This window comes from Phascolarctos cinereus, unplaced genomic scaffold (assembly GCF_003287225.1).
Source record: "Phascolarctos cinereus isolate Bilbo 61053 unplaced genomic scaffold, phaCin_HiC Scaffold_2;HRSCAF=192, whole genome shotgun sequence".
NCBI lineage: Eukaryota > Metazoa > Chordata > Mammalia > Diprotodontia > Phascolarctidae > Phascolarctos > Phascolarctos cinereus.
Window position 1 is genome coordinate 350,502,883 of NW_027555625.1, and position 17,254 is coordinate 350,520,136.

Sequence of the window (17,254 nt, forward strand, 5' to 3'; positions counted from 1 at the left end):
CATACACACATACACACACTGAGAAGAAGGGATATTTAGTCCTTCACCTAAGAACAGAGGCTCAAGGGTCCCTTTTCAGAGTCGTTTGGCTGACTGTGCTACAGGAATGATTAATACCACCTTTAAAATCAAGAGTCAAAAAGAAACCAAATGTCCTGAGCTTGGAGCCTTGGCCAAAGAATGAAAAACAGAAAGTAAATAAAAATGAAGGGAAACAGGATCTAGTTTCACTGGTGAATCTTTCCCAGAGACAATCAGGGAGGAGAAAGACTGGTTTTTCTTTCTTTCTTTGTTTCTTTGTTTCTTTGTTTCTTTCTTTCTTTCTTTCTTTCTTTCTTTCTTTCTTTCTTTCTTTCTTTCTTTCTTTTTTCTTTCTTTCTTTTTTGGTCAGGCAGAGGGGATTTCCATGGGTCTCCAGAGCTTGTAGTTTTCCTATAGGAAAAACAAAAAAACTAAATGGGGTTGACAAATTCCTGAGTTGAGATGGGGTCAGCAAAAGCCTGATGAGGAGGGTCAGCCCACTGGGGAAGCAAACAAAAAGCCACAGGAGTTTGAGGAGAAGGGCAGGAAGAATAGAAGTGGCTCTCTGTTCCATCCATTCTACCTCTTCTCACAGGCTTAAAGAAAGGGAAAGGAAATGAGAATGAGGCACATTCACTGGGCACATGGGACTCCAGTGCTTCTTTTCCTCCTATGGTAGAAACAACATCACCAATTGCCTTAGGGGAGACCTCCTGAAAATGAATGTTGCAAAATTACAAAGAACAAGCATGGTGCCAAAGAAGAGACATGGGAAGACACCACCCTTCACTTCTTTGCAGAAGTGGGAGGTCCATGAGAGTGAAATATTGTGTGATTTTCAGATTTTATTGGATTTATTGATCAGCTTGTCTTTTTTCTCTTCTTTTTCTTTAAAAAGCATTCTATTTTATATAAGATGGCTCTTTGGGAAGGGGGAAAGAAAGGGATAGAAGGGGAAATTTAGGTGATATAAAAGCAAAAGATATCAGTAAAATTTATTTTTTTAAAAAAAGAAGTTATTGATGGGAGTGGGAAATGACTATGGTGTCACTGTCTGGGGTGAATCTCTATGAGGAAGTTCAACTAAGTAGATGTATTGATTCAGATGTATTGTCCTTGGTGTGTTATCATCACACTTGGAGAGAGAATAGATGTTGAAAGGTCTCTTCCTTCTACAAGTGTGAGTAACTTTGGGAAATGTTCAAGTTATTATCATAAGTCATTTGTGGCAGAAAATATATGTAGTTTGCTGTTCATCCTTCCCCACCTCCCCTTAAAAAAATGAAACCTTGAGAAGTATGAAGTCTAGAGGAGAGATTCTCTCCTAAGTCTTTGGGTTCCAGTGGAAATAGGATTGAACCAAATAAAATATTAAAATTCCCTTAAAGTGATACCTCTTCCCAGCTATAACTAGAATAGGGCAACTGTGTCTTTTCCCCTGGTTGCTGCCATCAAGAGAGATATACCTCCTCCTGAGAGCATTTCCTCTCCTTAGGAGCCCAGACAGAACCACCTCCAGGTATTGCTATACTTATGCCTTATGTCCTACAATACACAGTGAAATCCTCCTCCCTTGCTCTAGGCCACCACCACCACCAGGCTCCCATTAGCATGCCTCTCTGTTGACTCTGGGGCCAATATTTATTTCAACTCCCTCCTTATTTCCAATCTATCCAATTGTGTGTGTGTGTGTGTGTGTGTGTGTGTGTGTGTGTGTGTGTGTTCTTCCATCTTTTGATAACTTCAAAGAAGATTGAGGTTCAAGTATCTACTGCTTCCCCCACCAATTCTTCCCTGTTTGTAGAGACTTCTACTTGTACACACTGATTATGTGAGATAATTTTCCTTAACCTTCTTCTCCCTTATCCCCCAACTCATTTTGTTGTCGTTATTGTTGTTGTTATAAGATATCATATATGTATATATGTATATATACATATATATATGTATAATATATATATGGATATTTTCTTCTGATTTTTCAGTCTTTTGACTATTTTATTATTTTTCTTGTCTTGTGGAGTCATTAGCTTCTATTTGGCCTATTCCAATTTTCAGGGAGTTTGTTGCTTGAATAAGGATAGGGCAGCTAGGTGGCATAATGGATAGAGCATTGGGCCTGGAGTCAGGAAGACTCATCTTTCTGAGTTCAAATCTGACCTCAGACACTTTTACTAGCTATGTGTTCCTGGACAAGTCACTTAACCCTGTTTGCCCATTTCCTCATCTGTAAAATGATCTAGAGAAGGAAGCAGAAAACCACTCCAGTATCTTTGACATGAAAACCCCAAATGGGGTCATAAAAAGTCAGACATGACTAAACAAGGGTTTTATACCTCTTGTACCAGTCTGTTAATCCTTTTCACAATTCTTTCTTTGACAACTACAATTTCTTTTCCATTTTTTCATTTAACTCTCTCATTTCCTTTACAAAAGCATTTTTTACTTAGTTCCTTTATTTTTTCCAGACATTCTAGTTAAGTTTGTTCCCAAGCTCTGTGTGTGTGTGTGTGTACACGCACACATGCATGCATGTGTTTTGAAGCTTTATTTGTAGATGTTTAAACTGCTGTTTCCAAGTTACCAATGACCTCCTAATTGCCAAATCTAGTGACCTTATTTCAATCCTCATCCTTCTTGACCTCTCTGCATCCATTGATACTGTTGATTATCCCTCTTCTCCTTGATAACTTCTTCTCTCCAAGTTTCCATGATATTATTCTATCCTAGTTCTCCTTTTAAATGTCTGATCAACCCTCTGTCTCCTTTGCTCAATCTTTGCCCAAGTAACAGCCACTAACCATGTGTGTCCTTAGACTTCTGTCCTGAGCCTCTTCTCTTTTCCTTCTATACTATTTCACTTGGTGATGTCATCTACTCCCATAATTTCAATTATCATCTCTATGCTAATTATTTGCAGAATAATTTGTCCAGCCTAAACCAATCAGCTGACCAATCTCACATCTTCAACTGTGTATTGGACATCTCAAACTGGAACTCATTATCCTTCCCTGAAAACCCTTCTCCCCTTTTGAACTTCTCTATTACTATCAAGAGTACCACCATCATCCTATCAATTCAGTCTTGAAACCCAGCTGTTATCCCCAACCCCAAACTTTCTCCCACTCTCCCCATATCCTATCTGTTGCCATGTTCTGTTTGTTTCACCTTCATAACATCGTTCACCTATGATCCCTTTCTCTTCTCTAATAATACCACCATCCTGGGGCAGGCACTCATTACATTATGCCTGAACTATTGCAGTAGTCTGCTGGCTGGTCTCTCTGCCTAAAGGCTCTCCTCACTCTGTTCTACCCACTACTCAGCTGTCAAATTGGTACAAGCACAAATCTGACCATGTCACCTCTATTTGATAAACTCCAATAACTCACTATCACCTCTAGGAACAACTACAAAATCCTCTTGTTGACATTCATGGTCCTTCACAACCAGTCTTCTTATACCTAACTCCGCTCCCCGAACCAGGTACTCTTTGATCCAATGACACTACCCATTTTGCTATCCTTTGACAAGATACTCTACCTCCTTATTACTTGCATTTCTACTGACTGATCCCCATGAATGGAACTCTCTTCCTCCTCATCTCCACTTTCTGGCTTCCTACAAATCACATCTAAAATCTCATGTTCTACAAAGAAGCCTTTCCTTATTCTTCAACCCTCTGTTGGTTATTTCAAACTTACCTTCTACATAGCTTGTTTAAACATCATTGTTTTCATGTCTCCCCCCAGTGGACTGTTACCTTCTTGAGAGTAGGGGCTACCTATTGCCTTTCTTTGTATCACTAGTACTCAGCACAGTGCCCATCACATAGTAGGTACATAATAAATGTTTACTAACTCACTAATTAGAGTCATTCCCTTCTTCTGAGTTTGTGTCTTGATCATCTATACTTAATAGGATACTTTTTATAGTGGGATTGAGATTCTTTTTGTTAGTTTGTTCATTCTTCTAGCCTAGTTCTTGACTTCAGACATTGAGGTCTCCAGACTCTATGTGTTTCTGGAAAGAATGTCTGGGCTAGTCTTGATGCTAGTCTCTTGGGGTATTGAGTATTGTGCTCCAAGATGTTAGGGATGGCTCGGGCTGGGGACCTGCAAGCTCTCAGTGTTCCCAAAGTGATCTGAGCCAGGGTGAAGTCTGACCATTGGCCCCCTGGTCTGAGCTCTGCAAGTTCCTGACCTTAGTTTGACTCTGAGCAAGACAAGGGGCTTGCCCATTTTGAATTTCAGTAGTGTGCTGCTGGACTCAATTGCTATCAGCCAGCTGGGAACCTCTAATGGTTCAGAATGATAGAACTGTAGGCTTCTCTTTGACCTGGGATTCCTGCTCTGGTTATTCTTTTTCAGGCTGAAGACTCAGTTGGAAGCTTAAACTGAGACCCAGCTCCATCTCTGGGGTTCAAGCCACACAGCAGCTGCTTTCTTCTCAACCTGCTGCTTGCTTGGTACACAGACCAAAATTATAACTGCTCCTTATGCTGGAACACCACGCAGGTTCCCTCTTTAATCTGCCCTTGACCTGGGTAGTGAAATTAGGAGTAGGAACCTGGCAGTGAGCAAAAACCTCCCAAATGGCATTTTCCCCCACCTGTAGAGAAGTTTAGGCCCCTTTATGTTGAGTGGGGGACCTCCTCTTGCTCTGGTACATGGCCTGTCCTTGGGCTCCAACATAGTTGCTCCTGACCAAATCCCAACCCTAGTGTCCACAGACCTCTCTGTCTGACTCCCTATTCTGATCTTGGTTGGGAAAATGACTCACTGTGATTTTTTTTCTTGGATTTTCCAACTAGGATTTGATCCAGTGCATTTTTTAGATGTGTTTGGAACAGTTGATTTATTGTAGGAGGGAGGAGGGGGAGAGGTTGCTGTAGTTCTTCCTGTTTTCTTGACTCCATCTCCCATTGTTTCTTAGCTCTACTTACTTCACTCCGTATTAATTCACACAAATCTTTCCAAACTTCTCTGTATTCATCATATTTGTCATTTCTTATAGCACAGTAATATTTTAATAGATTCATATACTACAATTTGTGAATCAATGGGCATCTACCTTATTTCCAATTCTTTTTTTTTTAAGGCAATTGGGGTTAAGTGACTTGTCCAGGGTCACATAGCTAGTAAGTGTCAAGTGTTTTGTCTGAGGGCAGATTTGAACTCAGGTCCTCCTGACTTCAGGGCCGGTTCTCTATCCACTGCATCACCTAGTTGCCCCTCCAGTTCTTTTCTACCACAAAAAAAAATGGTACTATACATATTTTAATGTATGTGGGGATTTTTTTTTAAATCAATGACCTCCTTGTGTAATATATGTGTAATAGTGGAATCTCTGGGTAAAAAGCTATATTTTCTTTTTATCTTCATAGGTTCAAATTATATTTCAAAATAACTGTGCTGATTTACAGCTCCACTAGCAATGTGTTAGCGTTCCAAGCTTTCTACAGCCCATCAAATATTCACTATGCCTATTTGCTGACTCTGGGTTGTTTTGACTGGCACTTCTCTTAATGATTTGGAGTATCTTTCATATGGTTGTTAATAGTTTGCAATTGTTCATATCCTTTGACCTTTTATCTATTAGAGTGTTGTCTATATATCCTGAATGCCAAGCCTTTATCCAAGAAACTTGATACTAATATTTTTCCCATTTGATCACTTCCCCTCATATCCCAGATATACTAATTATGTTTGTTCAGAAGCTTCTCAATTTCACATTATCAATATTATCTATTTTATCTTTTATAATTGCCTCTATCCCTTGTTTGGTTAAGGATTCATTTCCTCCATAGCTGTGAAAACTATGTGATCTGCTTTTCTTCTATTTCCTTTAATGGTAGCATCTTTATTAAAATCATATATCCATTTTGAATTTATTATTGAATATGCCCACCATTGCTTCCTATAAGAGACTAAGCAGGCAGTTCCCATTCTCAACTGCAAACTACTTTTCAAAAGAGCCCATCTTTTAGTAACTGGATAAACATGGGCTCTGAACTACTTCTCACATAGTGTATGCCTCAACATAACTATACTAACTTTTCCCAATTGCTTGGAACAAAATGAGCTTTTCTTCCCTAAGAACCATATGTAATGACTGTACATATATAACCTATATCAAATTACTTGCCTCCTCAGTTGGGGGGGGAGGGAGGGAAGGAGGGAAAGAATTTGGAACTCAACATTTTAAAAAATAAATGCTAAAAATTGTTTTTACATGTAATTGGAAAAAATAAAATATTAACTAAGAATATATAAGCTCTCTGGGACCACCACACCTTCTTAGCTGATTCATTACCATAAGGTTCTAGAGCAAATGATGCAAATGAAACATACTGGAAGAGCAAAGAGACTCACCAGCACTAGGGAGGGCTTCTAAATTATTTTTGTAGCAGATTTAACCCCAACTATATTTACTTAAAGCTAATAGGGTGACTTGGACACTTGTTTAGTTACTAGTAGAGGAGTAAAGTCACAGGAGACAGGAAGCCATTTTGGGATGGATTATTGACCATCAAAAGCCCTCTCTTTGGATTGTCCATGGGTACAAAGATAACTGAGGGTCATTTGAAAATAACTGGTGCTCGAGTTGGGCAAGTCATGTAGAAATAGAATTCAGAATCTATTAAAGTAAGGTGAAGTTTCTTTCTCTTCGACAAATCTGCTGAGGAGTGGCTCTGGCCACAGCCTTCCTCTCTCCCTTTCTCCCCAACCCAAACTTCAAATTTTGGGTACTCTTCCTCATTTCCCAACCAAATAACATTTACCCTTTATTTACATAATAGCACATTAAAGTTTGAGACCAATGCATTTTAGAGCCAGGAAAGCTGTTAAAAACCAAGTTTACTTTTCCTCCACCCCTGTTCCATTTTAGAAAAGGGGAAACTGAGAAGAAGGGATGTACCTAAAAGCATTTTTAGTAACAGACCCAAGCTTCCTGCCACAAGGCTCTCTGCCTTATGTAGGAAGTGGTCCTGTTTCGTCTGTTTGTTGTATGTGTCAATGTGATGTCTTTCAACCCATCAGCTTTCTGGGGCAGGAACTGCAGCTGCCTCCCTTTACCCAGTACCCAATCCAATTCTCATTTTAAAGAGGCAATTTACTTTTGGGAAGGTGGGTATTTCTACCTTTACCCCAATTAACTGATCACAGAAGGCCTAGATATCTCAATTGAATTAATCAGTCAAAAATAAGCTAAGTATGAATAAATCTTTGATTAATCTGAAAGGATCATAAGAGTTTTGGGTCCCTGGATGAGAGTATATGATGATGCTATATAGGACATGTCTTATGATTGATCAAAGAGAATCAATCGTGCTCTGTGGGGCTATTTATAAGAACAATAAGCTATTTAAGGGCCGAAATGTCGTGAACTTCTCAAGGTGTAAGTGTCCCCACAGCAGCAGCGGCCTGCAGCAGCATCTGCATTAGCAGCTGAGAAACATACCAAGGATGAATTTGGCATACCAAGGAAAGGCTGCTTCTGAACTCTATTAAGAGCCCAACCCTTAGAGCCCAGTAGAGAGCTACACTTAAGGGGAGCTTCTTGAGGATTCCATGAAGGGGAAAAAGACTTCCAATAACCAGGAGTTCCCCTTTTCCCACATAGGTTCCCTACATATGTGTCTCACTACTATTTTAGTATAAGTCTGGGTCCTGTCTTTCCAGGGACCTTGTATGTGCAAGGGAAAATTGCACCTCAAGTTTGGGAGGATTGTTTCTGTATCACTTGTCCTGGTTATACCTGATCAGTAAATATAGTTTCTAAAAGCTAATTAAGTCTGTCTAATAATCAGTAGGAAGCAAGCCAGGGGAGGCTCATGAGTAAAAGAAAAATCTAAGCCCCTCAAGATTACCTCTAGAACCTTGAGGAGAGTAGTAGCAAACCACCTTCTGGGGTCCTGGTTTGCCAATTTAAGTAGCAGTTGGGAAAGTAATCCAGAGGAGTACTACTTCTTACTTGAGAAAAGTCACTAATAGATGTGGCACATTCCTTTAACCTCTTCTGGGCTGGGGCAGAGGAGGAGGAAGAGAAGGAGGAGAAAGAAGAGGAGGAGGAAGAGATTGGTGGATTGAACTTGGGGGATCTGAGCTACATCACAGGATGAAAAAATGGAACAGGTTAAAAGCTTCCACGCAGATTAGAATTGGGTTTGCACTTCCAGTCTAGGTGAGATAGAGATCAGACAGACAGAAACAAAGAGAGATAGAGACAGAGAGTTAGGGAGAGTCAAAGAGAGACAGAGAGATATAGAGACAGAGAGAGACACAGCAAGAGAAAAAGTAAAGTCACTAAAACAATTTATAACCTTTAACACAGAGATTACTGGGCATAAAACTCAAGGAAGGTGAAGACAGAAAGGTCTCAATGTATAAAAATCTTCATTTGAAAACAAAGTATTGCTCATCATAAGTTCATAGACTTAGAGTAGAAGGAGACCTTAGAGGACATCTAAGCCAATCCCATCATTTAGCAGAGGAGAAAACTGAACATCAGAGAAATGAAGTAATTGCACAAGACCATACAACTAGTAAATATCAGAGCCCAAATCTGAGCCCAAGTTCGAAATGCAGCATTCTGTCCCCCATACTATGCTGCCTCTCCACCAATAACAAATGAAAATCACAGAACAAGTTTTGGTATATGATATAACATAAGAAACAGAAGCACAGGAAGACACATATAAATTGATGGCAGAGTATGGGTGTGGTATGGTGTATATACCCTGTCAGACTTGGTTGGTTTGGGTTTGTTACAAGGGAAAGTTCACTGGGTAGAAAATCTAATTTTGATGTAAAAACTAAAGCTATCAATAAAACTTTTTTTTTTTAAGATAATGAAGCAGATAGCTTGGCAGAGTGGTAACTGAGGCAGCCTCAGTTTCTAACAGGCTGACAGTGACCTTGGCTAAATCATTTAACCTCATGGCCCCCAGGTAACTCTCTAAGATTATAAATTGCCTAACAGTTGCTTAATCTGCATTATAAGAGGGAGTTTCTTCCCTTAAAATTCCCTGCACCAATGAAATCTCAGTTTTAGATTTCCCCCCTCAAAAAAAAGTTTATTAAAATGCTTTTATTATTATCCAGTGTTTACTGACAGTTACAGACCCAGTCTTCAAGTCTAGCTCAAAAGCTATCCTCTCCAGGAAGTTTTCCCCAATCCATTAGGCAAAAAATGATCTTTCTTTTCTTGAATCTCACACAGCACTTTGTATTTCAGCTTCAAGGATCTATGGCTCCATCAGCGTGAGTACTTCCTTCGCTAACTCCCTGGACAGGACTTCTTACAAGGGACTAGTCAGACAGTTTCCAGGAATGCCCCATTGTAAAGCCAATCTGCACATAAACTGCTATGACCTCCTGAGGGAGGAAGAGGGAGGAACTTTGGCAACCCACTTCAGTGGCATTTCCCCCATCCATCACTGCAGAAACAGAAGGGCACTCTGGGGGCATAAGCTTATATCACTGACTCTGGGAAACTGCCTCTGCCCAGGCCCCTCTTTCATTGCCCATGGTCCAGGAGCAGAAACAGAGTCCAGCATATGTTTGGCCAGAAAATGGTTGGGATGAAAGATTGATTGAGTCATTCTTCTCAAAGTCAGTTCCTGGCTGTGAGCCTCTCACACCTCCTCTGGCCAAAGAAAGCAGCTGGTGATAAGGCCTTTAAGCCATTGAACAGAGAGAACTGGGAGAGGCTGCCATGAAGCCCTCTCTTCACCTGTCTCTGCTAGACAGTCAAGCTTCTAGCTCAAGAGGAATGTAGGGACAAAGAAAACAGAGACAAAGATGGAGGGGGAGAAAGACAAAGCAATATGGACATGACAGAGACATAGAAAAAGACACAAAGGGGTAGCAGGGAAAGAAGCCAGACAAAATGCCTTCTTTGTCTTCCCCAAACCCCTCCAGTGAGTTCAGAACTCTTTCAGAATTCCTGGCTCTAGTCCACGTGTGGCACATCCATTCTCCTCTTCCCCTCCAAAAGAGGATGAGTTCAATGCTGCCACTGTCAGCTAGATTTAATCCCCACATCTTCTGGTATCATTCTCTCACTATTTCCAGACTCATGTCCATCTGCCTCCCTTTGACCCCTCAACCGGCTCCACATCCCCCAATTTGGGAGTTCTCTGAGAGCCTGGCCTGGTCCTGCTCTTCCTCTGTCTCTGTACTGGGGGAGATCCTGAGGATATGGTCTCTTCCTGCTCCTTCTCCATCTGTCCCCTCACACAAAAGGCTGGGTACGCAGTAGGCAAGATACAGACTTGTTGTCTGATGGCTACTTTCCACCAGCAGTAAGATTGTCCCAGAGAACAAACAAGTTACTTAACCCTTCCTTAGAGATGGGGCTGCTCAGACCTAGGGAAGTTAACAATGCCTCCCCCACCTCTTCTCCTTCCCCCCACCACAAGGTTTTCAGGAGAAATAAAGAGCCAGCAAACAATGTCAGAGCACTTCCCACGTGCGTACTTCTATATCAAGGCTTGGGGATCGTCAATTTGATGGCACTATGCTCTCTTAGGATAAGTCTGGATCTTGATTTAGAATGTGACCACGGAAAAGTTGGTTCATTTCTCTTGGTTTCCTTACGTGCAAAATGAAAAGATTGTACTGGATGACCCCTCAGGTCTTTTCCAATTTAAACCAACCAATCATTCAACAAACATTTGTTATCCAACTGTTATCATGCATTGTGCTAGATGATAAGGAAACACATACAAAAAGTGAAACAACACCTGCCCTCATGAACCTTATTCATCCTTTGGGGATGTAATGTAAATCTATGATGCTATGAACTTCCTCCTGGGAAGGAGGGACCCCAACATCCCAGAAGCTTCAGAGTCCATTTACCTTCTGGTTTCCTGGGGGTTTTAGATTGAACCAGATGTGTAGCTTTGATTTCTGCGTAGATGGACATGTGGGCCAGGACAACAGATGACTCTGAGGGAAAGAAGTAGAGATTTCCATAGTTGGGAAGAGAGGGGTAGAAGCACAATTCTTGAAGGAGAGACTGCTTAGAATTGATAGAAATTGGAAGGGGCTTTTAAAAGTGGAAAAGCAAGAAGAAAAAGAGTAGTTGAAGACACTCGTCTTTGCAGAGTTGGGTGACTATGGATATGGGACAAAATATGTACTATCAGTTTCAGTTGATGTGTAGACTAATTTTACTAACTTTTTTCTTTTTCTTTTTCTTCTTTATTACAAGGAATAGCTTGCTGATTGGAAGAAGAGGGATATATTCAGAAATGAAGATGATATAAAACAAGATAGCAGAAAATTTTTCCAAGAAAAAGAAAAGTATTTATTACATACCTACTTTGTGCTAGGTACTGTGCTAAGTAAGCACTTCACAAATATTATCTCATTTGATCCTGGGAGGAAGGTGCTACTATTGTCCTAATTTTGAATTCAGGGACATTGATACAGACAGGGGTCACACAGGTAGTAAGTGTCTGAGGCCAGATTTGAACTCATCTTCCTCACTCCAGGCCCAGTGACCTATCCACTATGACAGAGAGAGAGAGAGAGAGAGAGAGAGAGAGAGAGAGAGAGAGAGAGAGAGAGAGAGAGAGAGAGAGAGAGAGAGAGAGAGAGAGAAACAGCCAGAGAGACACAACAAAAACCACAAAGAAAGCCACAGAAAGTGAGTAACAGAGCAGAGGAGAAAGACAGAACACTGTGACTGGGATAAATGAATGAGAGAGAACACAGGACTTTTCCTTTTGTGGGACTCAGAAGCTTTATAGAGAATGGGCTATGTAAGCCCCATACCACTCTACCCTACCTTTTTGTCACGTCCTCTGGAACGCTTGTTCTAACACACATTGCCCTTGTATCTAATTTACTATGTGCAAAGCATTTCCACCAAATAGAATGTAATCATCTTATGGCAGGGACTATTTCTCTTCTTTCTCTGAATTCCCCTCCACCCCACTCCTCCTAGCCAGTGCCAGGGACAAAGGGCAAGAGGTTTGTAAAGGGATGGTGTGGGGGAGAGGGAGTCACAGGAGGTTTAAGGATGGATGAAGAAAGCTTGGAAAACTGATGTGGTGAGTAGGATAGAGAATCAATTAGGGAGATACAAAGGAATTGCATTGCTGCGGCGAGCGCCCAGTTAAAATTACATAACAAATTTTTAGTTAACCCAGTCTGAGTTGTTTCGTGATTTTTTTTTCTGGCTATGTTCAGTAGTGCATGTGTAAGAGAGAAGACATTGTGGTAGAAATAATCTAAGATTGGTCCTTGGCAGGATAAGATCATCTATAGAATAAAAGACAAGGGACTTTGAGAAAAGAGGATATTGTAGAGTTAGACTGCTTTGCCAAGTGGTAAAAATGCGAAAGGTAGGAGAGTGTATTGAGAGCCTGGGGAAGAACTGAGAAGTCAAGGGATTAAAGGTTATAGTGAGGATGCAGCATTGTAAGGTAGAGACAAAGATGGAATGATAAAAGATTATGGTCAAATAGGAACTTCAGAGTTCATGAATATGGAAGTGGAACTCTTATGGATAATGGCAAGATCAAGGATAAAACTATCTCTCCGTATATTCTCATCATATACCAAAATTTTTTTAGCTATTCTCCAACAGCATTTCCCCTTAGTTTCTAGTTTGGGATTGCTACCAAAAGAGCTGCTATAGATACGTCTGTACATTTAGGTCCTTTTCCTATGGTATAGTTGGGTCAAAGGGAATACACACATTAATAACTTTTGGGGTATAGTTCCAAACTGCTTTCAAGAATAGCTGGACCCATCACAGTACTGCCAACAGTGAACCAATGAGGTGGTTTTTCCCATCACCCCTCTGTCATTTTCCTCTTTTGTCATCTTGGCCAATCTGATGTGTGTTTTAATTTGCATATCTCTAATTATTCATAATTTAGAGGGGTTTTTTTCAACTGGTTTTAAATAGTTTAGATTTCTTCTTTTGAAAACCCGCTTCTTCATATCCTTTGCCAAATTATCTCTTGGTGAATGGATCTCAGTCTTATCAGTTATGTCTAAGATATGACATCTTCATCAGAGAAACTTTCTATAAAGTTGCTGTTTCTCTTCTGATTTTAACTAGACTAGGTTTGTGCAAAAAATTTTAACTTTTTTATAGTCAAAATTGTCCCATTTATCTTTTATGATACTCTCTGTCATTTTAGTTATTAATGCTTCTTCTGTCCATAAGAGCGGAAAAGTAATTTCTTCCTCACTCTTGGAACCATTTGTTCTAACACAGACTGTTCTTGTATCTAATTTTCTATGTACAAACTGTTTCTGCCTAATACAATGTAAGTTCTTTATGGCAAAAATTCCTGATATCCAGTCGGTTCTTAATAAATGCTCATTTAATAGAATTCCATTTCAGTGTTTGTATTCAGCCAATTCCATTTCAGCAAAATTGTATATATTTTGTGTGTGTGGTGTGTGTATATACACACATGTATTTATGTGTATGTGTTGTTCAGTCCTGTCTGATTGTTCATGACCCCATGGATCAGATTTGAACACAGGTCTTCCTGACTCCAGACCCAGCCCTCTATCCACTGAGCCACCTAGATGCCTCCTATACATACTTACATATGTATGTATGTATACATATGTGTGTATATCCTTCTCCTTATTCCTATGACCACCGCCTTTAACCAGGAACGGTTTTAGGCCAGGCCATCCCTAGCTGCCTCGTTTCTACTCTCTCAGCTACCACAAGGAGGACAGAGAGGTCTCAGCCATCGAGTTCCTGAGCTCTGCTTTCTATTCAGTCCTAACTTTCCCACCACTGTATGAAGCAGTCTGGAGTCCAGCCCTTCTCACCCAGGGTTCAAAAAGCACCTGTGAGGGGAACACAACGGCCCCAGGAACTCCCTGCAGAACAGGGGATTTCCTAACCTGAAGCTTCCTAGGGAATTTCCCTTAGAATCTGGCATCAGTTACATCTCTTGTCTTCTGGACAGGGTAATCAGAGTTGCAGGCTGGGGAGTTAGAAGGGAGAGGCAGAAGGGTGAATAGAGCAAATAAAGGTAGCTGTCAGCTCAAACAAGGGCCTTTAATCATCCAGATATGCTGGGCGGGAGCCGGGTGGTTTGATGAGTTAGTCACTGTCCCCTGGACTTCCTGCTTTCCAAAAACACAGACTTTCCTGGAGACTGAAAACCACAGTTTAAATGGCTTCTGGATTACCTCGGCTTCGGGTTATCTGCACCCCTGCCCCCAAGGGCGGTGAATCGAGGATGCCCCTGGAGTCGAGGGTCCACGAAATGGACTTGGCTCTTTGCCTGGGGAGTTGCGGAGAGCACGAGATGCCCAGGATTTCTTCCTAGGATCTCCCAACCTCGCCTTTCGCAGGTGTGCAACCCCCGCATCCCAGGGCTGGCGCTTCTAACCCGGACTTTACTAGAGAGGGGGGATGGGAGTGGAGGAGGGAGAAAGAAGTGGGTCCTGGGACGGATAGGATGGGGGGTTCGAGATGCTCTGAAGCCCGGCTCCCTCGGGGTCACAGTTTGATTTCTAGCCCAGTGGGAGGGGGAATCTCCCCCGAAATTTTCCCGGACATTGTCTGACCTGTCAGAGTCTGAGATCAAGGCTTTGGGAGTGACTGGCTAGGGAGGCGTTCCCTGGGCTAGAGGAAGGCGGGGGAGAGAGGGAAAAGAAAGAGGAGAGAGGGAAGGAGGAGGAGGAGGAGGAGAGAGGGGGAGGGGCTGGAGCAGGCAGGGGATGCACCGGAGCCGACCGAGGGGCCCCGGAGGCAGCAGCGGCAGCTGCGGCAGTGGCGGGATCGCGGCGGCGGCCCCTGGTGTCCTGCCCCCCGGTGTCCCAGCCCCCGGAGGCGCCATGCCCCACACAGTCACTCTCCAGGGCCCCTCACCCTGGGGCTTTCGCCTGGTGGGCGGCAAGGACTTTAGTACCGCGCTCACCATCTCCCGGGTGAGTCCGGGGCCCGCGAGACGGGATTCCGGGGAGGAGGATTGTAGGAGGGGGATCCCTGGGAGGGGTCCCGAAACAAAGGCTCTCGCAGAACTAGCTGGGGTAGGGGACGAACACAGAGTGGTGAACTGTGACTGGGGCCGTAGTACTGAGGGAAGGTGAAAAAAGGCTAGTGCCCACCTCTGGCCTCTGAGCCCCTGCCCTGAAAAAGCCTCTTCCAAGATTTCTGCCCCGTTAGCGCCTGGCTGGGGGGGAAGGAGGCACGGGTCCGTGGTCTGCGCCGCTTCTAGCTGCGGAACTTCGAGAGTGCGCACTGGGCGCGATGCTCCAGGCGCTCACTGCTCCGCGCTGCGCCCCGCCCCGGAGCCAGCCGGACCCGCCAGCCTCGCCGGGCCAGGGAGGTCTGCAGCATCCATCCCCCTCTCCCTTGCAGTATAACGCCGGCAGAACCCACTTTGAGCTCCCAGTGTGTGCCCTTCCAACGAAGTGTTATTGGATCAAAAGAGTTACAACTCTCTGTGGCCCTAACCAAGCTGGACGCCCCGTAGAGTTGATACTGTCACCCTTGGGGTCTTTGAGGTCCTCCAGGTTCACCGGAACACCCTTCCTAATCCTCCAGGTTCCCGTCCGGGAGAGGGTTTGGCTAGGTTTAGGATACTTCTACATCCCTTTCATCCCGCACATCCCTGACCTTTCTGGGACTCCGGGGGAGAAGTGATGAGGAATGGGCCCCTGGCGGGTTAGGTCTGCCCGCAGTTTGTTTTTTGCGAGGAAAAAACATTTTATTTCCCCTCACACAATCAGTCTTAGTCCTAGAAGAACCGTACTGCCTAGCCACGTGACTAGCCCTCTGCTTAGGTGGTGGGAAGGAGACGAAGAAGGGGACCTGATTGTTTCGGAAGCTCATAGACTGATGGGGAGACGGGACTGCGAGCCAATGACCCCTTCTCTGGGGTTGCTTGTTAGAAACAGAGAAGTAGCCAGCAGCCTTGGCAACAGGTGATCGGCTAACGTAGCCGGCACCTTTCAGACTGGCTTGAATCCTATTTTCCATAGCAGAGTGGATATGCGAAAGAAAATTGGGCCTACAGTCCATAGGTTCATGCCCTGAAATCCTTTGCTATAAACTTATGTTTAGGAAATCACTGGGTACTTGGACTTTCTTCGTCCTCCCCACTCCCCAAGTTCCTTAGAGGCTGGGGCGATTTTTCTTTTTCTTTGATCTCCAGTGCCTAAGGCGTAAAAATGTGGGTAATAGGTACTTAATAAATTGGTATAGGGTAGGACTGGGCTTGTCCTGGTGGAGACGATGCTGTGGGCGGAGGGCAGTGGGAAATCTGAAGCCTCCTCTCCTGCCCTGTTAAGTGTGGACAACTGCACGGAAGAGAACTTACATCCCTCCCCCTCCTCCGGCCCCACCCCCAGCTGCTCTGGAGGGCAGGCGCGGGTCACACATTTGCAGAAGGTGTTCACATCTCTATGTCAGCTCCTGTTTAATCAGCTTCACTGACCTTAGGAGCTGGCAGTGGGAAGGAGGCAGTGTTTGCCTAGTTTCTGAGCAAGGCAGGGACTGGACTGTGGCCCAGAGCTTAGAGATGGCTGTAGAGTTTTTGTCTTTGAGAAAATCCTGTGTCCTTGGAGCTCTGTAGGCATCTAATCCTTTGGAACAGAGGGGATAGAATGGCCCATAAAACTGCCATCGGCCTCAGGAGAAAACCCAGCTGTGAAAGGATGGAGTTTTCCTTTTTCTTTAAACAGAAGATTGTTCATGAAATCTACACTGGCCCAAAGGGTAAAGGGCGTCAGAGTGCCTGAGTGAGGGTCCCTGGCTGGGCCAGAAAATGCAGTTGGAAACAGAAGCTGCTTGTTGTGCTGGTACTTGTCTGGGCCCTTTGGTCTATGGGGGGGGGGGGATACAAGGCAGCTGATGGGGTTTGACTAGCTGTTCATGCAGAGTGAGCTGAGGAACACAGACATCTGTTAAAACAACATAAATTAGATATGCCCTTGGGGGAGTCCTTGGCCTTCCAGGCATCAACATTTAGGCTAAGGAATTTCACAGACTGCTTGGGTTGGGGGATGCAAGGCCTAGAGGGTTCTCATTCTGGTATTAGTCTGTGGAATTTGCCCCATTGGAAAGAGTTGGATTGGAAGATGCTATTTCACTCTAAAAAACTATGAAAATGCTTCAAAAAAATATTGTGGGACTTGGAAGCCTTCAAAATCTAGCCCAACTGTCTTTAAAAATCTTGTTTTTGTTGATATTTTGTTTTTCTATCGCCATTTCCAAATGTACCCTTCCCCTT

At 43.2% G+C, this 17,254-nt stretch overlaps 1 protein-coding gene across 2 annotated transcripts in view; it reads left to right on the forward strand.

Moving 5' to 3' along the window:
• The first annotated feature begins 14,720 nt into the window (after positions 1 to 14,720).
• The window catches only part of PDLIM4 (PDZ and LIM domain 4), a 103,648-nt gene continuing 101,114 nt past the window's right edge, over positions 14,721 to 17,254 (forward strand). The window contains exon 1 of one of the 2 annotated variants that reach the window (XM_020991146.2): positions 14,721 to 14,948. In XM_020991146.2, coding sequence (XP_020846805.1) covers positions 14,739 to 14,948 — 210 coding nt within the window. In that variant the 5' untranslated portion in view covers positions 14,721 to 14,738. The remainder of the gene's footprint in view (positions 14,949 to 17,254) is intronic. The other variant, XM_020991145.2, reaches the window with a different exon arrangement.